Here is a 24,137-nt window from a genome sequence, read left to right on the forward strand (position 1 = left end):
GCCACAGCACGGCCAGCTGACTCCAACCCTCTCTCAACAAGCTAGCCCACCCTTTTATATAAAACACTCAGCCTCACTGGATATACCTGTGGTCTATTAAGGGCAGGCCTGTTCCTAATCCTTGGTAATTAGTACAGCTGCAACTCTTCAGGGGTGAGATTGCCTTTAGCACCATCTCTTATTCTCCTACAATCCATCCTCACAGACAAAGTCAACAGACATGACCTAATGTAACTGTTTCCTTTAGGAGTTTCAAAACACTTTCACTGGCTGTGAAGGAGCAGCTCCCAAAGCAAGGGTATGTTTGATTAAATATCCTGCTTTTCCAGGCCTGTTTAGACAATTTCTTGCTGAACGTGGAAGATGTGATAGGAGAAACAAAGGCAACTTATATCACAATCACGTGAATGGTAGCAGCATTTCAATTTTTGCTGCTCCTTGTATCCCATACCATCTTAATCGAAAGGAGTACTCTTGGCTTCTTGCTGAAGGACTTCTGGAGACTTTCTCCCTTTAATTAGTTCCCATAGAGAAACTTCTTCCATGCAAATAAAATATATGAAACACTAAGCAAATCAGCGGGTGCTACAATGTCATTATATGCACTGGCTTGGAAAATGCTTTTTTTGTTAGTCCTTTCTTTGTCTGAAAAACCTATCTGTTGCAATTGTGCTAAATATACCACTGGATGTCATCCAGAGCACAACCACAGACAAGAGAGAAAAAAATTAACTAGCAAACCTTTGGGACTTGATAACTGAACCTGTGACCACATCTGGATCACTGGAAGCTCTCACTAAACCAAAAGATTAATGATGAAAATATATACTACAGAGGATCTCATGATTTACAAATACTGAGGAAGATCCTGAACTCTGTATCATTTCCCAGACACCTGATGATGTATAAGGTTTGGAAATGTAAAATTTGGCTGAAAAAGAACTATCCAGTTGCACTTTTGTAGCAGCTTCATGCTATCTCTACAAAAATCCCCATGAGACAGTACTCATAGGTCAAAACATATGACTGTTAGCAAAGAAGCCCCCAGCATTGTTTGTGCCACAAAACCTCCAGCCACAAAGCCTCCAGCATTGTTTGTGTTCATTTTTCAGTCCCTACAGAAATGCTACATTTTGGCAATATGGAAGAAGCATACAGACACATTTCTAACCCTGTCTCTGATCTGCACTATCTATATCACATCTTTTGAGCAGTCTAGTATATTGTGCTGAGGAAGCAGAATACAAACATGTATTAGAGATATCAGAATGATTAGATTTAAGGCTAAACCCAAGGGAAGAGTCAGAAGATGGAAATTCCACAGCATTTCAGGTCAGTGACCTAGCTTGTTTGGAAATACTCCACTGCATTCCACTTGAGTGATTGGTTCTAAAGGGTGTTTGGAAAAAATAGTTATTATAGTGGTCTGTAATAATCTTCTTTTAATGTTGTGTGATAACAGTAGCCTAGAGTGAAGAAAGGACTTAAATTTGGTAGATTGTCCTGAACAGCTCAGTTTTTGTCCTCAGTTTGGAAGTAAGAAATTCTGTTGCTTAGTAGTAGCTACAGATTTTTTAAAGTTTGTAGAGAGAGTTCTGGGAGCAGAAAGGTCAGCAGCTTAATGAAGTCTTTCTGCAAGACAGTTACATCTTCCTGCTTCAGGTTTAGGAATGCTGTCTTCTTGGAATTACGTTCATTGATATTGCAGGAGCAGATATAAGTCATAGTCCAAAGTCAGGACCCTGATTTGATGGCACATGGTATGTTAAAGACAGAGACCCCCTTTCTCCAAAGAGCACATATGTTCTATGAACATGTATTATTTGAGTATTATAAACTAGTTTATAGTTTCCCTACAAAGTCACTGTATACCAATGATGGGATTTCCCAAAGATTTAAAATGGCAAAGCCTCTGTCATTGGCAGAAAGGCCCACGAGTGCATATTGGGAAGTGACTTAGTGATGGACATACTATATCTGGTTCACTTTGACCCTACCTCATCAAGGGATTTAATTTCTCAATACAAAATCACCATGTAGCATCTGGGGTTCCCAATGCAGCAGATCCATGCACTTTTATTTATCATTTGGTATATACTGCATTTAGCTAACCTGTCAGTCAGAAATAGGATAATCCATTCACCTGGATTTATGGCTTGAGAAGTTTTACTCATTTCACTGACAAAAGTGAACACTGACCTACCTGTGGACTAGTGTGACATCTCTACCATCCACATAAAACTCTCCTAAAGAAATAAGTAAGATTTCATGAGTGAGATTTCATGGTTGATGTTCTTCTTTCTTATAAATACAACATTTATACTCTATTTTTCATTAGTTCACTGCTTTCTTCATAGGAGCTTTTCCTTAAATATGTGGGGAAAATACATAAATTTTTCCTAGGCTGTTCTTCACTCAATGAAGACAAAAAGCACAAAGCTCAAGCACTGAGAACAATGTGACTACATGGAAATATTATAAATACAGCACAAAGAATAATTTAGGTTGGAAAAGACCTTAATGATCGAGTCCAACCTTTGACTGACCACCACTATGCTCATTAAACATAGTACTAAGTGCCATGACCAGTCCTTTCTTGAACATCACCAGTGATGGTGACTCTAACAACTCCCTGGGCAGCCTGTTCTAATGCTTAACTATCCTTTCAGTGAAGATATTCTTCCTGATCTCCAACCTGAACCTCCTCTGGCTCAGCTTGAGACCTCTTCCTTTAATCCTGTCACTGGTTGCCTGGGAGATGAGACCATCTCCCATCTGGATACAGCCTCCTTTCAGATGGGTGGAGAGAGTGACTGGGGCTCCCCTGAGCCTCCTCTTCTCCAGACTGAACAACCTGAGTTTCCTCAGCCACTCCTCGTAAGACTAGTGCTCCAGACCCTTCCCCAGCCTTGTTGCCCTTCACTGGGCATTCTCCAGCACCTCAATGTCCTTCTTGCAGTGAAGGGCCCAGAGCCAGACACAGGACTCAAGCAAGTGCCAAGTACAGGGACAATCCCTGCCCAGGTCCTGCTGGCCACATTATGGCTGATCCAGGCCAGGATGCCATTGGCCTTCTGGCCACCTGGGCACAGCTGGCTCACGTTCAGCTGCTGACAACCACCACCCCCAGTCCTTTTCCTCTGCCCAGCTTTCCAGCCACTCTGCCCCCAGCCTGCAGTGCTGCAAGGGGTCTTGGTGACTGAAGTCCAGGATCCGGCGCTTCACCTTACTCAATCTCAATCTAAGCAGAAACATCTAAGAAAAAAAAAAAAAAATAAAGTCACCCATAAAAATTCTCTCACTCACTAATACATGTAAGCCTAAAACTTAAAGACTGAAAAAATGGTGCTTGGAAATTCACTGCTATTGTATTTCAAGGAAATATACTTTGACCCTTAAACCACAGCAATTCCAACCCATTTTCAGGCTGTGGCATAGGAGGGGTAAAGCAGCCATCTTTAGAAGTAAGACAAATGCAAAGTGCTCATAAATTTAGGTGAAAATTTAGGCATCAAAAAGGGCTAAGAGCCCTTTGCAGAAAAAGCGATTAGAAAGATGATGATGAAATTGAAAAACAATAAAAAAGGCAGTGAAGAAGTTAAACATGCTTATAAAGAAACAGATAATGTAAGAAAATCTATAAAAATAACTCCTAAATTATCACAAATTCAAAAGTGAAAGACAATATAAAAACAAAAGTGTATTTGGGAATACGTTAATCTGTTCTTAGTTCAATGAGGACATAGCTAATACACTTCAGTTTTATGTAATCTGAAAATCTCTTTTTGTTTTACACCTCTAAAAAGGCAAATGATCAATGTGAACTGCCAAATTAAGCAAATGCATAATTAATATATTGAGAATAATCCATTTTTGTAATGAAAAAGGAATCTTTAAACAATTTAGGCTTATTAGAAACAATGTATTATTCAAAGGAAACTATTTTAAAGGAAGGTGTCAACAGCTATTAATAAAACAGAGTTAATTTGAACATCCTGTTGGGTTCTAGACTTTCCTATTCCAACTAAGCCATTACAAATATAAGGGAGAAGGGACCTCTACAAACATCTACCTTGAAATCTTACTTCTTTGTCTCTTTGCTTTATTCTCCTCTCCACTTTCATCATTTTGGAGAAAGGCCACTATATGCAAGTTAAGAGCCATAGTGGCAAAACCCATTTTTAACAGACAAGTAAAATGAACTCTACTTTAGTGTTTTTTGGGGTGTTTGTTTGGTTTGGTTTTTTTTTTTTTTTTTTGTGGGGATTTTTTGTTTGTTTTGGTTTTTTTGCTTGGTGGGGTTTATTATTATTATTATTATTATTATATTTTTGTTTTTAAACAGCAAATTATAAATAAAATAATACTCCTGGAGATAAACTCTTTACACAACAAATATCACTGTAGATTTATGGTGTTTTTCATTTAAGGAAAAGCTAGTACAGAAAGCTTCAACAATTTCAAACTCCTCAATTACACTGTGTGCTATTTACTGAAGAATTTTTGTTGGGTTTTTTTTTTTAAGAAAAGATGAGCACATAAGTATGTCAGTGTTTGAAATGCACCTCATCCCTGCGCACTGACAGATTTTATACATAATCTTTCTTCAGCTTCTCCTGAGATAGGCTCAGTGCAGACAGAAATAGAGACCTTTATCTCCTTTGTCATACGTCCAAATACTAAATCCAAAAATGCACTGTCTCTGAGCCTTAAGGGCACTTGTCTGACCTGACTGAACATCCCTATGCTGGGCACACTTGCTGACAAATTTGATGTACTGATTCTTTAGATGCCATTAAGTTCTTAAAATATTTAGAAGACAGTGCCTTTTCACTCATGTAGTTCATAGGTACCTCTTTGTGGTTTCTCAGACAGACACTTAGATTCATCCCTTTCATTTCATCAAGGCAAATAGCTCAGGAAGAATCAACAGTCCATGGAGACCATTTCAATTACGTCATAAATCTGTTGATGACCAACATTACCAAGATCATCTGGGATTCAAAATGGCCTACTTGAATTAAATGTTCAAAGTAGAGTGGGATGCATGACTGCCAATATAGTAGATGTGGGTATGTCAGTTTGAGGAAAACTTTCCCAGAGAAAAAAAAAGGAAATTGAAAAATAAATAAATGTTCAGTTTGACCTCTTTTAGTCACAAGTGTTCATTTTAGGCAGCCTTTAGAAAATGTGTATTAAAAATATCCAATTAAAAGCCACAAACCTTACAGAAGCATACAAACTCAGTATCCAAAAAAATTCCTCTAGTTTTCTAGTTCAAAAATGTGTATATTGTGGGAAAAAAAAGTATTGGCGTTTCTTCAGTCTCTCATTTTTTCTTCTTCCTGATTCATGAGAATTTTGTCTCTTCCATCTTTGAGGTGTAGCACACTGCGCACCTGAGCAGCTTGTAGCAGATCACTCATCAACCCTCAGTATTTGTAAGATGTAATGGTTTTCCACCAAGTTCAGATGTTCAAATAACTGGCATATGAGAGGTAGAAAGGAAAGAAGGGCAAAAGAAAGGTGGTCAGCTGAGCAGCAGTCTGCATTTCCATCTAAGAGTGGAGTGCCATCCTCTCTGGTCACTAGAAAAAAAGCTGCTTCCCCTTATGTCCAATGAAGTGACATCATGACAGCAGTCTACAGGGATTTATATATCTTCAGCTCTTCCACTATTTTTCCCTTCAGACATCTTCAAGCATAATGAGTCTAGGAAACACTGCTTAAAACTTAAATCCCCTTAAACCCAAAGTCAGCCAAGTACCTATAGAAAACGAACTATAATGCCAGCTTGAGCAGAGAAACATGCTGTGGAGAAACCAAGAAACTGTTCCACTCCCTCCAAATTTTCATATGATTAAGTAAGCTACCTCCTGCACCAAGTCATATCTAAAAATAGCTTTGGCTTACGGCTTGAATTAAAGCACATTATAACACAAAGGTAAGCCTCTTAAAAGATACAGCATACTGACAGTTTTTCTCATAGCTCCAATAAAAGTCCAGAAGGTTAGAAGTCAAAAAGAACATCTGCACAACCTGGAAGCAAAAATTATAAGTGCATGCAATCCATGTGCACTTGGAAGAAAATCTTCAGTCCATTTATTCCTGCTACTCCATCAACACCCTGTCATGTCCCAGCTGACCACTCTTTTCATTTGGCTGCTTTGTGAAGTATGTGTTTTTTCAGGACTGATGCCAGCTACTTTATTCTCTCATATCAACATCTTCATGCTGAGGAAAAAAGTAATCTCTAAGATTTACATGCAAAATATGGATGTATTTCCCCAGGACGTAGAATGTACCTGTGACAAGGTGCTGGAACAAATTAATGAGATGGAGAGGTAAAGCTTGAAGTGTTCACCAGAGATTCCAATGGATTATTTGGAATGCCCCTGGTAACACACAGTACATAGCCCTCATTATTACAGAAATAGGTGGAAACAAGAAGAGAAATAAAGCAAGGAAGAAAAGAAATAAAAAGCAAGGATAATTTCATTTACATTTTATAAAGTTCTGTGCCCAAAAGCGACAAGGATTTGAGACCAGCTGTACTACACAGACACAAGAGCCAAGCAGAAGTAGACCGTATCTGCCTCATAGCTACTTTGATATAAATGTAGAATAACATCACTGAACCAGTGAGGTGATCAGAAGTTATATTATGAAAAGATTTCACACGCATTCAGAAGAGCTCTCTGGGTATAATGGTCCAAGACCTAATGGCTGCTAAAGAGAACCTTCTTGTGTCTGTTGCCCTTCAGGAACCATTTCACTATGCTGTTATTCCAAACACTGACTGAATTTCACCCTTCTCTCCTAATCTGCTGAGTAGAACCTCGCTTATGTTGATTATCACCTCTGCACAATGACAGAACCCACTTTTTGAACCCGGTACACAATAAAGGAAAAGTTTTCCCATGTTTTTAGGGAATAATCTTAATTAGGAAATAACACACCACATTAATACTGGAATCTGGTAATGAAGAAGTCAATATATCAAACATGAATGATGATTTGAATAACCATGCGTTTAGTTCATAGGATACTTTAAAATGGGACAGAGGGAATATTGCAGGAAAAGGACAAGCAAGTTGACGAGTAATGAGTGAAAAAGAAAAAAGTTCTAGACCAATAATAAAATACATTACATCCTAACATCATTTGCTGAGATGGACTGTTGAGACCAACCACTGAATTTGTATACAAAAATTTCTTAATAATTGAGGACAGCTTTCTTAGTAACAAAAGCTGGAAGGGGTTTGTGTAGGATTTCAAGAAACTATCAGTTGTAACTTTTACTCACTGTCTTGAGATATACATGATACTCACATCCAATTGAAATAATGGGGTTTACATGCACAAATATCCCTATCATCTTTACTTGTACAGGCATAAAGAAAAGACAAGTCTTTGAACTGCAATGTTTCATAATGCAAAATAATGCAGCACTGAGCTACATTAATTTAAATACAATGACACGTTCTAAGTCCAAAGGTCGATTCTAGGAATCTAACATACAGAACTTCATACTGCATAGGACCAATGATACAACATATGAGCAATTCAGACAAAGATATCACAGAGTAAAAACATGGTTATTATGTGAGATTGATTTTCCTTCTTACCTACTCGTTTTTATTTATTTTATCAGTAAGAACTAGTAGAGAAATGAAAATAATATACAAAGTGCACTTTGTAGTTCCCTACCTTCCTAAATGAAGAGGAAACTTACAAAGCGCTTTCTGTGTTCCAATTGGCACAACATAGCTTGCATTTTAAGATTTGTCCATTATCAGCTTTAAAATATATTAAGAATTAGTCCATAAAGATAAATAGTTTTGGTTCCCTGAGACTAAACACATCTGGAAGTGTTTTTTGCACATCTAGCAAAAACAATCCAAAGTTACAAAGATACCTTCAAATTAACTGTGTGCTTTATGCAACACGCATGGTGTAAAAGGAAAGATACAGCCAACTCGCCAAAACCTTTTGTAATACTTAGCCATTTCAAGCCAAGAAGGTGGTGGGAAGGAGGTAGGTGTAAGGCCTGTAAGACACTTCGATATATGGCACTCACACATGCTAAAGTAAAATTTCTGGTTGCCCACCCACCAACGATCAGTGAAGTCAGGCCAAAACTGTTAACAATAATATTCCAGGCCATGAAACTTTGACATATGGCAATAGTCACCTTTTTTCTTTCCCAGAGAGGCAGCAATACTGAAATTCCTCTCATAGGAGGAACGCTATGCAAAATATGAAAATCTTCACCTCTCCTTCTACAATGACGGAAAAATGGTAATGAAGTAATATATGGTAGATTAGTTTCTTTCCTTTTAAAGAAGATATTTTGCCAGTAGATCTTCTCAAATCTTTAATCACTTGGAGAGATTAACAGCAAGCCTGGAATATATGTTGAAATCCTATCTATCTGAAACATACCATAATGCATGTAGCAGTTTCCTTTGGTAGGATCCAGCTGAATAGCCTTCATGAAGTACTTCTCTGCCTCACTCTTGCGTCCCTAAAAAAAAAAAAAAAAGAGGGGTGAAATTACTTTAACAGTGTGTCACCCTGGACAATCCTGTACAGTTACAATTTCCAAATTCCAGGCACTGCAGAAAAACAACCCCTATCACTAGGCTTTAACCAAAATAAATAAATACAAATGTTTAAGTGCTACAGGAAGTTTTGTGGTCTGCTACTTTATGGTGCAGATCTCCAGACTGAGGAAGAAATGCATCCAACCTCATCAATGTCCAAGAAGTAAGGAAGTGGTAGAAACATATTGCAAAATATTGTAAAGGGCTTTGGGGTGAATATCAGTTCCACGCTTCTTTTCTGGACAAGCATTACACTTACCCAAGCTAAAATCAGAGAGAAACTCGGACAGAGCTTTAGTCATGCTCTTAAAAAAAAGTCAGTGCAGGGTGGGGGAGGGAAGGCATGTTGTGCTTCTATGAAATTAAAGAATCCTAGAAGGTTTCATGTTGGAAAGGACCCATAAATATCATTCACTCCCACTCCCTGCTCCTCACAGGACTACACAAAACCACGTGACCAAGTGTTTTCCAGATACTTCTTGAGCTCTGACAGGCTGGGCACTGGTAACCACTTCCCAGTGACCTTTGCAGTGAAAAACCTTTGCCTAATATCCATTCTGAATGTCCCCTGATGCAGCTCCATTTATCTTCCTTGTATCCTAAATGACACTATATATATAGCCAAAGGTAAAGTTACCACAAATGAAAGTACATAAATAGAAAATATTTTAGGGTTTAATGTGGAAAGTAAAAAAAAATGTATTTCTGATTTTAATGTGGGAAGTCAGATTTTATCAGAAATCAATTCTGAAAACCATAAAACAGCTGTAACAGAAATGGTAATTTTTAAACACAATGGTAAAAAGCATGACAATTGATCAGGGAAAAAACCCCTCAAAACCAACCAAACTAAGCCTAACAGAACTGATGGTAAAAAGAACAGACATTTTCTGAGACAGAGATTTCCTTATCACTGGAATCACCAAATCACTATAGTCCCATTATGGTATAGAAGAACCAGAGGAGATCCATTTGTGGCCATTAGTCTTGAAAAAACAGTGATATTGAATTAGTCTAGTCTGATACTCAAACACAAATCACTATCACATATTCAGTAAGACACCTGTGACCTGTTTATCCCTATCCCCATGAAATTAGCTGCTGTGGTTTGTGCTATAAAATAGGCAGGCTGCAGAATAAAGAAAAGTTAAGCTTAACCCTTGTGCAAGAAAGGCATTGTGGTCTGCACCTCTCAAGTTGCCTTGAGTGTGATTTCACAGATACAACCATATAGGCCTTCTCAAGTTTTGTGGTCTGGAAACAGACATGGCACACATCCTGCACTATCCCACAAGTTAACATAGGAATAATAATGAAGTCTGTTCATGATTACAGCTGTTTTAGATTCTCAGTATTTCCCTCAGGGGTCTTAGAGACAATAAAATAGAGTGAAGGAAGTTGTACAGCACACCAAAAACCATATGAAGACCAGGTTCCACCAAAACCAACACAGAGGTCACATTTCAAGAGAGCATCCTGGCAGAGATATGAGCGGGCTTACCATTTACAGGATTCTAGTTTCACAGAATGAATGTTCTTTGGGGTAAGAATTCAGCCTTACTATTTAGTGACCTTTCTTTGGTAAACCCATATTCCTTAAAGCCAAATCCACATGGCACAAGGTTCCTATCAACCAAATGATGCAATTACATGATAGAGTACACTATCTTATATTGCAGTGGCCCATCCTGCCTTATAAAAAACCCAAACCACAAACAACAAAACAACAAACCCATGAAGAAAAATCCCAAAGCAAAAAACCATACGACACATAACCCAGACTGATTTTTCCTCTTTTACTACTGCAGTAGAGACATTTTTATATATATATATATATATATATATATATATATATATATATATATATATATACATATAAAAATACAGGTTTTTAAAATAGCATGTAACTATAGTTAAGAACAAAAAATGATGAAAAAAATCATCAATTAAAGCAACTGGCAGGGTGAGGTGATAATTGAACACTCAATTTTGCACATTTAAGTCTAAGGCTGCCAATTGTGGTCTGGCAAAAGTTACAATGGCTTATCTAAGCCTAGCTTTGAGGCTTCAAAATGAGAGGTACTAAGTGTATGTATCATTAATACTGACAGAATGAACATCTACAGATTTTGCATAATTGCCTTTTTTAACAGACCAACATTAATTAGTTTTAGCTGGTCGCACTTTGTGTCTATTTCTAGAACATCAAAGCACAGTTCATTGAATACAGTCACAAAATTGTAGCTTCTACCTACAGAATTAGAAGGCCACAAACATTTGTCAAACATGATTGATTTTTATTTACTATAACCACCAAAAATACATGACTGCTCTACTCTTTTTGGCACTTTCCAAATGACATACTGCACTCAAATTCAGGCCAGTCAGGAGACCTACAATACACAGCGATGACAGGTGCCAGCATACATAACATCAAAAGAACTGTGCTATTTACAGGCTCAAATGGTCATTTCACAGATAAAGGTGAGAAAAAGCTTTAATTATATCAATCAAGACATAAAGTTATCTGATTAAAAACAATCAACAAAAGCTCTATTTGTTCATGCTGACCCATCACTTTCATTTATCCACATTTGACAAAAATTATTTTAGAAAAATGAATAAAAGTGTTTTCTTGCAGACTGGCATTGTGAGGAACCTTGCATCACACCAGCTAAAATGTCCTCTTTAATGCAGTCTACTGCTAAAATGTCAATACCTCAGCATAGATTTAATACACATTACTTTTTGTGTCAAAATATGTAAAATACAACCACTTGACAGAATCAGGCTATTTCACAATTAAAACTTAGTATTTATTGACTTGTTTCAATTATCCAATACACATCTTAACTACCCAACAGAATGCAGACACTGTGTAGTTTACTTGACAGTAATCCTGTCATTGTCCCTTTCCCACTGTATGTTCTCAGTGTTAAATAAAACAGATGGTGTAAGGGAATAAAATTATAACTTTTAAAGAAAGTCCGAATAATTGTTTAAACAGCTGAAAGCTACTGATTTGGGACAGGAAGGCATTTGGTGTGCATGCTCACCGTTACATGTATTGACCCATACAAAGGCAGGAATTGAGAGCCACTGGTAACTTCCTAATTCCTAGCAGCAGGGTTTGCAGTTGTATATGCATAATTACATGCTCTGGCAATTTTACAAAGCAAAAAACTGTAAGTTTACAACAGCACGATAGCAGACTTATTTGAAGGATAAAGAAGTTATAAATAAATTTTAATGAAAATACTTGACAGCCCTGATGATTAATAATGGGATAGAAAATACCTTTCTCCTCTTGGTCACCAGTTTACATTCAGTCCAGGTCAGGAGCTAATGAAAAGGTGCTCTATGACAGCTACTGGTGAGCTCTGGAGAAATGAGTGGGTGGTCCCAGCCCAAGCCCTAATGGAGATCCTCTGCATAGAGGTATTGGCATATTTATGGCTTTTCAGAGACTAATAGTGCAGAGACTAACAAGACAGAATCATAAAACAATCAATGCCAATCTCCTTGCTGGAGAAAAGAACTTGAACATGATGAAAACACTTTAATAATTGATTTGGAACACTGGCTGATATTTGCCGTACTGGATCTGGACCTAAAGCATATAATGAGGACAAGCTCCCTGGAGTTTTCCATTAATAAAGAAAACATCAGTCCCCCTCTCCCATCTCACACCAAAATATAGGTGAATTGCCCCTGCTTACCATCTTCCAGCAATACCAACAAATTAAAAATGAAAAAAAAAATTAAAAGTGCAGGTAAGTAATACAGGGCTCTTATAACCTAACACATAAGTTGTCCTGGCTTTCAGAAATACCTCACTCTCCGTAGATCACGCAGACCCTAAATCAGAATGGTTGGGTGCTTGCAGTTTTGGAAGTCAAACTGTTAATTGTTTAAATATGATTTCAGGAGCTTGATTTTTAAGACCAGTTCTTTGCAGTTGACCGCAAGAGGTTTTTTATTTTGTTGGTTGCTTCTTCCCTAGAGACTAAAACAATATATCTGTGCTTGCTAATATGGTCAGACATACAGCTTTCCTACAAATGAAATTTAAATTACTGTTATGATCACCAAAACAAGTGAAAGAAAGCCAGTTAAGGGCAGTTCATTCATTAGTAGAAGACTGTATTTATTCTTAAAATATTAAAAAGCTGAGGACAAAACTAGCATTTCGATATCCACCCCATTTTTTTTTTCCCTCACTTTTCTCGTTAACTGTGCCAAATTCATGTTGAGGCAGCTGTTGTACTTCAGGCTGCTGGAGGCCCAGGGACCCTGCAATGGTAGTAAAACTGGGAAAGACTAATACAGCTGAGCAGCTCTGAATAACCGTCCTGTGGAAACTATGATGACACAGTGGCAACCAGCAAGGTGGTTCAACAAATTAGGTGGTCTCTGCAATTTGAACCAACTTTATATGACATAAATATTCATCATTCTTCAAAACTTAGGAGGGTTTCACAAGTAGGACACAGACTTCATTCTTCAATAAAGTTTTACCAACTTTAACTAGTAATAAAGTGATTGCATAAAGAAGTTAATTTATGCTACAAATGCAGTTGACTGTCACTCTCCACATCTGTTTTGTTTGGGTTTTTTTGGCAAGCATTCACATTTTTAATAAAACAGATTGAATTATGAAAAGATTTATTAATGGAAGTTTGATTAAAGTGTGCACATTGATAGAGAAAAGCAAGTATTATCTTACATGCTTTTTTTCTTCCTCTCTAGAATGTTTTAAAGTCACAGACTATTCAGTGATAGTAAAAAAGTTTGAACTGAACCAGTAACTTCCTTTCCATGCTTTAAGTTATTGCAGACCTGCATATCCTATGTCATAACCAGTTCCTCTTGCTTCGCAAAAGTTGTGAGGCAAAGCACAACTTAAATGGTGTGACACTGAGTAAATGAGTAATAAATTCTTCAAAAGTTTTTACTTAGCTGGACTAGTGAAACAGGAACTGTAGAGTTGCACCTTACAATGATGTCATTGACATGGGCAAGCTTGCTGCCCCAGGTCTAAATATTAGTAGTCCTAAAACAACTTTAATATTTAGCATTTAGTAGATAAAAGGATTCTTATTTTTTCCTTCATTTTGCTGTTATTTCTAACTCTTCCCTCTTCACTCGGAATTACAATACAAATATCTTGTACCATAATTTGTATGTGAAATGCTAGACCAACTGAAATATACAGGACTTGGATTATTAACATCAAAGGTCTAAAATTTATCTCCGTTTCTATCCTTCCTGTGCAGTAAGGAGACAAATCCTGCCTTTTCATCTCATCTTTATTAAAATAAAATAATAACAATCAAACACAGCAGAGAAGCCATCTCAGCGTATGGGAGCATGAACTGGACCGCTCTGGAGGAAATTACACTATAAATCTTTATCTACCAATTCAAAGTAATTCACCATTTATTAGATTTTATAATAAATGTGGAGCAACTTTCTTGTTGTTGTCCAGTGTTACACATAACTTGGTCACGACTAACATTCTCCTCCCCAGTCATTTAACTGGACCAGGGCCGTCACATGCACAATCCAGTTGCATACTGCTTGCATAACCCGGTACATAACCTAGTTGCTTTTGGAAATAAGCCTTGGTAGAATCAAGAACATCCAACCTCTTGTAGTTTCATCTTCTATTTGCACCTTAAGTGGCTCATTTTCACCTTAATATACAACATTAGCCCTCCTTCAAAAACATGCAGAGTTTTTTTGAGTAAAAATTCATCTACTAGATTCACTGAGATGCTACTGAAGTCAGTGTGATTTTGTATGAGCCAAGGTTAATGGAGAGAATGGTAACATAAACTGTGTTCTTGAGTATACATCTGCAGTGATAATTAAAGGCATGATAACCAGAGCACTGAGATTGAAGCAGGGCCCATTGACTTTGAGGGAGTCTACTGGACCTTAAGCATTTTGGAATTTGACATGACTGCATATGAACTGACACATAGATCTAGAAATTAAAGCACAGCTCAAAACTTCACTGGCTTGGGACATGACTGAGACACACTATTAAGGTGGTATTTTTTTCAAGTATTATGTATCAAATTAATCAATAATATACTAAAGCTATTTGACATCCATTTTCTTGGTTTATGTGTCTTCTATCACCAAAATCATTCTTGTTCTATTAAAGTATTCAAACCAATATAGAAAAGAAATGTAAGCATAATTTTTTTCCCCTTGGAGGATTTTTTATTTGGTTGCTCTGTTGTAGTGCATTTTTTTTGTTTGTTTGTTGGTATTTTTAAATAGTGTTTCTATTTTAGTGTTTCTTTTGGGGTAACTTGAAGTCTAGAAGGAATTTGCTTCATTACATCACTGATGGAACCAAGAAATATTGTGTAAAGTCTTAAGTAAACTTCTAAAGAACGGATTTCATTCTATACCTTGTGATTTATTTACTGTCTAGACCCCTATTGAAATACTCACTTCAGTCATTAAGCTTTGACCATTTTGTATTAAAAATATGTAATGAAATGTGAAGTAAATTTCCAGGTTAGTCCCTTTCTTTTCTGTTCAGTCTTAAACCACATTTTATATTTTCTGATAAAGAAATGTATTCATATCTACTCATATTTCACTGGCCAGTCAGTAGAATACAAATTCAGTATTTTCACATGCTGTTTTCACTGAGTCCTATGAATTTCTTCTAAGCTAAATTTGGCCTATTTTTTCCCAATTACTGATAAAATTACTACACACAGAGTAACTACAGCAGCTTTATTCAACCATGTAATAAAACAAAAAAGATCTCTCTTTTGGTGGGTTAGAACTAGATGATTTTTAAGGTTCCTTCCAACCCCAAAGCAGGCTGTGATTCTTTCATGAAAGCAGTTCATTCTGTGTCAGTGATGCTCTCTCTGTAACAAGCTTTAGATTTATGTTGAGTAAAGTGAGAAGTTTAGGGCTCCCTCTTTCCTGTCTACAGGAAGTTAGAAACACGATACCAAAGATGAGATCCCTGAAGGAGGTTAGTGAGAGGTTACGTGCCTAAATACCTGTTCCAGAGTCATGTATGAACTAGACAGATATGGTATATTTAAATGAAAATATTCTGTTTTACAATTAATTCTATTACAGCTGGCATGCAGCCTAACACATCTCCTAAGGGGACTGGAATGTATATCTATGGATGCAATACTTCTGGCACACAGCCAGCCTCTGAAGAAATACAAGCTCAATAGATGTCAGCTTTTGAAATTTCTGTAGTTCGGAAATCCTGTCATTCAGACTGGACGTGTTAAAGCTCCAGATACACCAGATAACCAAACCTTTTTAAAAAGGGCTCACACTTCTGAAGTCAGCAAACCTGATTTTCCCCACTGAAGAGGAAAACCCCTTCCTTCTAGCCGCTACAAGTGAATTGCTTGTAAGCTGGAAACAAAAATTAAAACAACTCACATTTTGCAAACTCGGAACTAAATACAAACTGTGCACATATCCATTTTAACCCTCAAGAGATTTCAAGTGTCAAGAAAGCTCATAGTGTCTATGCCAGGCCCCAAAGTCAAGTTGAATACAAGACAGAAAAACAGTAATGGCTATTGCTTGGTTTAACTTGATTTCTCAGGCGAGGCATTCTCATGGATTCAATGTCATTTTTACATTGTTATGCTGCAACTTTAACTGAAATAGCCAATTTTCATTTAAAAAAAAAAACTTCCTAGAAGCAGTACTAGCAGCTAAGGGATATGGTTTCCCAAAATGAAATAACTAAGCGCTTTCCTGATCTAATTAAATTGACCTGTTCAGAAAATGCCTTTTCACTAATTAAAGATTTCTCTATGTGTAGGCATTTATTGGCCCCCTAAGTATTACTGAAAATATTTTTGTTTGCTTTAAAGGAGTTGATTACTAAAAGAAGAAACTGCTCTGGAAGATCATGACTAGATTTAACAGAGCATTTCAATTGCTATGTCTTAAAGACAGTCATGATTCTTTTGACATCATGACTGTTCTCCCTCATTCCTGCATTCTTCCCATTTGTGTAAATCTAGAGAGACAGAAAAAAAGTAGCAATGAACCAGTGACATTAAAGATGACAATATGACAGATTTTTCCAACAGAAATGCAAATTTCCTTTCTGTGCTGAAACACCAGCAGCGAGTAATTACAGGAATTGTAAATGTTGAATTAGTCTATTCATCTGTATCATTCTCCTTTTCCCCTATATCCCACACTTTTCTGTTTTTCCTATCTTCCATTTATTTCCACGTTTTCATTTATTTATATTTATTTTGAGATGACAGTCAAGCACTACACCAATTACTGAATACAGTAGGGTATTTGATAGCAACACTTTGAGTAATTTCACAACTAACCAAAAATGGCAGGATATCTCACTGGACTTCTGTTTGTCAGAAGCATAAGCAACAATCAACTGCAGGAAAAATACAGTCACTCACTGAGAAGCAATTATCTCAAAACTTAAGAAAAGTACTAAACTTCAACCTTGATACCTGAATGTCACAATCCTGTTACTTTTATATTAATCCAAAACACTGCCTGTCTCTATCATGTCTATGACTGCTTTTTCCCAATCCCCATTTGAAGAAAATATTTTAAAATAAAATATTTTATATTACAGGGAATCTTCTAGGATGATTATTGCTGAATTTAGTACTTGGAGCTCTGGCAGCAAAATTTTACAAGGCAAAGTAACTTTTCTTACAGCATTTTGGGTGATTTTCCAATCCAGTAAAAAATAGGAGATTAACAGCACTGTGTGGAGCCATGTAAAATGCAAAAAAACACTGTGCAATTTCTTCCAGAGAAATATAGCAAAGCCTGTAATTCCTAGATGTGACACACTAAATGTTACAATATGAGGCTGACCCTAAGTATTTTAGCAATTAGAGCCACTACTGCAAACTATGCAGGGTCATTTGTGGGCTCAACTTCACTCAAAACAGACAAAACAAAACTTGAAAATATTTATTTGTAATTGAAATAAAGCTTCTCAGACTAGCATGCTACCGTAACAATCAACCACTGAATGATGGCAGAGGCCAGACATTATGAGGGAGGGTTTCTCAGTCTTCTCTTTAGGACTACTAAAGTGAGAAGAAGAAGAAAAAAATTAAAAGCCTTACTTGCAAATTATTCTTTTAGCAAGACAGCCAATGCCTTCTCTTCTAGAAGGCCTGCTCATATAATGGAAAACAAATTACAATACACGCTCAAGGCATCACCTGGCACTGTCATTTTTGACAGACTCATTTTTATCCTAAAGCTGAGAGCCTTGCAATTTTAAAGTCTTTCAAAAAATAATGCTTTTATTTGTAATCTAGAAATAAAATACCTAAGCAAGGGATGATGCTCAGATGCTGTGGTATGAAGCTACCAGAAGACTGGCTATGTTAACTAACATGTCACATTGAAAAATAAATTCCTCACAATTTAAGCAGCTTAACAAGTTACAGGCATGAAAAGCACATAATGCTAAAGCACTACAGTTCTAAACACCTACATGTCATTTCAAAAATATAAAAGAAGGACAAACCTAAGCCCCAGACAACTGGCTATTTTCCAATTATTCTAGTAACTGAGCTACTAATCATGATTTTCAACCACTATATTATGCTGTCCTAGCATATTTTTGAGAAAATTGTAGTTTAGTGACTTGTAGTTCTTAGATATAAACATATAACATGAACTAATATAGGAGCTAGGAAATTCTTGTAACTTATTAGGTAACAAGACTGTAAATTCATTAGCTATTCCTCAGGAGCTCTTAAGCCGGTCTGTTTTTCCTGCATATACAGCAGCATGCCCAAATCCATTTGGGCATTACTTGTATCTTTTCCAGTCTAAATGATTTTCTGATTCTATGCGATGCTGCTTTCAGTAAGATTAATAGTGGCAACAGACTTGAGAAGGCAGAAAATTAAGCCGCTTCATTGGAATCAAAGTAAGGAAATAAAACATCTGAATTTGTGAACTTTACAGGTCTGACTTTACTAGGGGGTTTTATATTAGAATTGCCTTTGGCTGGAATTTAGGAACTTGTCTGGAAATTACCTCCTCTCCTCCCTTACACCCCCAGTTTCACTGACAGAGAAATTTCCTATCTATATTAGCACCTACATCCACCTTTCACTATATCAGCAATCTCACATTTCTCTCCTAGAAAAGAGACACAGAGAAGTGTTATTAACAGTTTTGTCTCAGTACCTATATTCAGAAACAGGATTGTAAAAAGTTCAAAAATTTGATTCCAACAGAAGACAGCAAAGAAGCCCCTAACACATCTCTAACGTCCAAAAACTAACTGAAGTAGGATTTTCTCTTTCCTAAATTTACAGGCTGTGAGAAAATTATCATTAGCCCAGGCAGCAAAATATAACAGAAGAATAAATCACAGTGGTAGCTCATGTTGGGATTGGGCTGAAATAACTACACCAAAGGGAGCAGCTCTAATCTGAACCAAGGAAGTTTATGAAGAATTCCAGAAAGCATGTCAGTTACAGCAATTATGTATTTGTGATGGGAACTAATACTAGGACAGTTCAGTGTGCCAGAAACTAGACAAAATTCATTTTGTGAATTACTGAGCAGACAGTACCCTGCAAAACTGATTAAGTGACCAAAATGGAGAGAAAAACCACGTATTTTACCGCCGAATCTTTTCATCCATTTTTGTGTTGAATATTTTTTCAGACCTGTAGCTCAAAGAACTAATTGGAATTAATGCAAATTTTCAGTAAATCAAAGATAAGGGAACTTTGTTTTTCATTAATGAAGTAACCATCAGAAAAATATTGTGCTATCTGTAAATACTTTGTTACCATAACATTCCTTGCTATATGTTTATGAAATCCTGAAAGTCAACAAGACATCAGCACCATCTTTTCAGCTCATACTGCTGTCAATAGAAGGGACATCAACCCTATCTGTACATATTGGCATGAATATGAGAAGCAACAGTAATAAAGACAAAAATGTCAAGAGATAATAACAAACAAATGTGAGGAGAATGGACTACAACTATGGCAAAGAGCAAGTATAAGAAAGCAAGCGTGTGTTGAGAAAGGAAAGGCATTTTATTTCCTATCATAATGCACTATTCAAAGTTCAAAGCTGTCCACAGTTCTTCTCCTTGCTGAGACATGTTCTTCCACAAACACAGCTCAGATGCTCAAGGCACAATCCACACCACACATATCTTCCAGTTATATCCCCAGAGAAATGCAAACAGTTCAATTCTACTATTAGGACTCATGCAGATTTTTCATTGCTTCCTTCTAAAAGTTGGGATAATAACACCAAATTTTAATCCTATACCTGCACTTTCACAATGAGGGGACAGAATTAAGAAAAAATAAAGTAGTGGCTCACGATGTTTGTACACTTCTGGGATTTGGGGATTTTGTTATTTTGAAGAAAACTGTGAGACCTTGTTTCCCAGAGTCACTGCAAGACTTTCCCTAACAGACCTCATATTTCACACACTCAGCAGTCAAAAAAATTAACCAGGGAACTACTGGGGTAGGGGGGTGTGTGTGCACAACAAAAAAACCAACCAAACAAAAAGAAATTTGGATTCTATTAAGAAAACTCTTTATTTCCTCTCCTGGCCAGGACAGGGTTAATTTTTGCAGTAGCCAGGAGGGGGCATGGCCAGGACCCAGAGGTTGTTCTATATCGCCTCCCCATCCAGGAAAGGGGTAAAGGGGTTACTTTTGGATCGAGGAGCATGGTGGCATGGTCAGGTATTGCCGAGGATGCTGAGTTGTGAGCATTCGCATGTGAATCGTTCGCCTCTCTCATACTTGTTGTTATTAATATTGTTGCTCTTACTATTTGTTTTATTATTTTATTACTGTTTGCAGTAAATTGTTCTTGTTTCAGCTCATGATCTTTACCTTTTGTGCCTCCAATTCTCCTCTCCAGCCCACTGCAGGACGGAGAGGGAGTAGTGAGAGAGCAGCGTGTGGTTTGGAGTGTTACAGTGGGAACACTAAATTGGGAAATACTATTCCTAAACCACAACACCTCCCCACAGCAGTTCCAATAAATTAGCACTTTTGTGTCAAAGATCTCCTAAGAAGAAGCCAATAACACTGACTTTCTGCTATTATTCTTAGGTCCAATATACAAAGATATCTGCTAGAAAAGCAAGATAAATATAAATAAGAAAATCTTCCTCTACAATCTATTTGTAGTTCTAGTCTAGAACAAGGCAAACAGTGGGTGCATATATTTGTCAATACCCCAGCAATTTTAACAGTAAGTGGGAATTTTTTAAGAAAAAGCCTTTTCAGGATGTGGAACTGATAGGCAGTGGGGATATGACACTACCACCCTTACTTCCATTACAAGTTAAAACCTTCCCTTTCATGCAGCTTTTAATAAAACTCTGCAGTTAATATTACATGGTAACACAGACCAATTTTAAAGTCTTTCATACTATGTTGTCACCTGTTACTCATACAGAAAACTTGTGCTGTAATTCCTTTCCCTTTTCCAAATTCAGATACTTTTAAAACAGTAATGGATCTCCTGAATTTAATAATGTTGTTTTCTGGAATAAAAGACATTTTTTTGTTGCAGACTGGACAGCATAATCAAGACCATAGAAAAAGCTTATCACCAGGTGGATAGCTGAGGAAATTTCATTGGAGGAATATTCAGACTGAGGCACACGAACTCAAGAATCATGCAGAGGTGTATCAGTGAAGCACAGAAAGCAAACATGAACCCACTAAGGTAAACAAGGAAAGCAAACATCGAATAGATAAAAATGAAAGAAAAATGGAAATGAGAAACAAAAACCAAATAAAAGACAGTTTTAAAACAGAATTATTTGAATTAATAAAATAGAAATCCATTTCATCTTCAAAATGTGTGAACATCAAGGAGGGACTGGCACTTTGCTATAACTGTCAAAGGAGGTTAGTTTAGCAGGAGCCACAAGCACGCCTGCAGTCGAAAGTTAAGTAAATTTTACAGAAATAAAGAAGCCCAACTCTTCTGATTTTTTAGAGCTAGCTCTTAATAGTTGAGTAGTTCCTTTCACACGCTCAAAGAGACACTCCTAAAGAAGTGTAAATTCAAAGCATGAGATGTTATGCACAAAGTGATACCCAGCCACAGGCAGCTCCAACAGCCCTGCGTCAAACACTGAGTATCTTAATTAATTCCATTACTTGTCATCCAAAGAACTTATAATAAAGGCTTTATCAAGAGAACTCTTTACTGTGCATTACGAAGTTCTTGTGCCATTACAATTGGTTTTTTCCAGCACAGAGTTGGTACTACCTCAAGAATAGATGCAGTGTCTCACCAAAAAAAACCAAAAAAAAACCCTAATGCTGTCAAAGTCCTTAATTAAAAGGAATAACTGAAACAGAGTGACAAACAAGACAATAAGCAACTTTCAGGACAAAGCTTTCCCATTCCTTTACCTAACCTACTCAGAGGACCTGAGACCACTCCCCAGAAGATGCTGATAAACTCACCGTCAGAGCCAGGAGTTTTCCATAGGTGAGGTGGGCTGGGATGTGGTCGCTCTTGGATCGCAGTGACTCCACGTACCAGTGCTCTGCTTCAGGCAGCCGGCTCATTCTCATATAGGCTTCTCCTGCAGGGTCAAACAAATGCTAGTGAGAATGTCACAATGTCACAAATTTCTCAAGATTTCCGTAATTTGTTTATCACATAATTTTCTATGTTTTAAATGGGCAGAGATCTAGAAAAAGGCAAAGTGATTTGAACACTTTCAACGACACACACACACACACAAAACCTTGGAGAAACTTGAGTGAGGAGATTAAGTTAAGGCCTTATTAGGGCTGAAATAGCATAGCTGAGATGAAAACTATTGTTGGAAAAGAATTGCCAGAGAGAGCACCATCTGCTAAGCTTTAGTCAAAAGTCTCAAAGTAACAGAAATCTTACCTCATCTACTTTAGAAAAGCTACTTCTTTTCCATCACTCTACATTGCAAAGCATGGAATAGCAGGGAGAACATGGAAAATGTTTGCATTTAATCATAATAACTCAAAAACCAAAAACTAGGGTAGTAGAAGAAAACAGTCCTGAAAGTATATTGATGGGAGGGGCAAGTCATTAAAAAAACTAATCTCTGAATGTAGCTGTATTTGGTCATCTACCACAACTTCTTGAAATTAAAACATAGCATCTATTAGTTTAAAATTGCTGATCTTATGAAGTCACATACAAAATGACTGAAATTTTTTCAGTCATTTTTCAAGGTGAAATCCTTTACAATGAGAGGCCGAGGCAGGGAATGTTAAAGAGCAATATATGAATGGGATGCTATATGTTTTTATATATATTATATATTAGTGTTAGATAACTGTAGTCATGAAGTTCCTGGGAAAGAGTTTAGCATACACAGCAAGAAAGTCTCTTTCTTCAAGAAGCAAACAAATTTCTCAGAGGTAGGAAACAATCAACATGAAACAAGTATGTAGTGGTGAAGAATAACAGCTTTTAGATTAACTCTGCACTTACACAGCTCTTTCACGAGGACTCTGGATATAAATGTGCCCTTGCCTGGGTCAATGACACCCTGAAAATGCCACTTGAAGATTCGGGATTTCATCATCCCAGCAGCTCGTCCATTTCTAATAAATGACTAAGTATCTTCCAAAAATTATGAAGTCACAGGTTATCAAATGCTACTCCTGGAGGATCAAGAGACTACACCTGACCCAAGTAAAGATCATCTAAGGCTGTCTCCAGGTGAGTCACAGCCTCCAGTTCTGCATTACATGGAAATTAATAACTGTGAAGGTACCAGGGAGACAGAGAAACCGAAGTTCTTTAATCAAGATTGAAGTCAACTACCACACCCCCAAAACTTGGACAAAAAGATTCTGAAAGAGGAAAAATAACTCATAGCATGGGAGCTACTTTTATCTCTTTATCTTGAATATTTACAGAGGTTATGCAAGATTTTCTTCATAAAAGAAAACTGGACAAGGCCAAGTCAAGATTTTTTTTATGTCTTTGTCACCAGAGGAGAAGGATCCCAGGCAAAATGTGGCACGTCAGTTTTGGGTTTCAGGAGTTAGGGCATGGTGCATGCCAAATGACCAAACTTCAGATCACAGATAAAATGAGCATGATGTAAAGACAAAAGTCATGCTAAGCCAAGGCTAAGGGAAACCAACATGATTGTAAAGAACAAATAGACTACAGACTTTTTTCAAACCAGCCTGCTGTATTTAGAGGCTTGCATCCCTGCTTGGGAAAAAAGTCTACTTGTTCTTAATCAAAGATCTACATAGCATTTTGTACTCATGCACTGGTCTGGATATCTGATAACACACACAGAAGCACTTGAGTAATTCTGCTGCTGTTTAGGGCCAGAAAGACAGAGGCTAAATTAAAGGCTAATATCAAAAAAAAAAATCCAAACCGGTAAGAAACCCCAAAAGAACGTGAACATCAAATTCAGTGACAGCAACATCGCATGTGATCTTTTCACTAGGTCAGCACTCACAAGTAAGTGACACAACAATG

General features: G+C 37.0%; 1 protein-coding gene across 1 annotated transcript in view; it reads right to left on the reverse strand.

Moving 5' to 3' along the window:
* The window catches only part of TMTC2 (transmembrane O-mannosyltransferase targeting cadherins 2), a 239,156-nt gene that overhangs the window by 37,962 nt on the left and 177,057 nt on the right, over nt 1–24,137 (reverse strand). Inside the window, exons 8-9 of the mRNA XM_030959447.1 lie at nt 22,106–22,227; nt 8,446–8,527 (exon numbers count right to left, since the gene is read on the reverse strand). Of these exons, the coding sequence (XP_030815307.1) occupies nt 8,446–8,527; nt 22,106–22,227 (204 nt within the window). The remainder of the gene's footprint in view (nt 1–8,445; nt 8,528–22,105; nt 22,228–24,137) is intronic.

The sequence above is a fragment of the Camarhynchus parvulus genome, chromosome 1A (assembly GCF_901933205.1).
Source record: "Camarhynchus parvulus chromosome 1A, STF_HiC, whole genome shotgun sequence".
Lineage (NCBI taxonomy): Eukaryota > Metazoa > Chordata > Aves > Passeriformes > Thraupidae > Camarhynchus > Camarhynchus parvulus.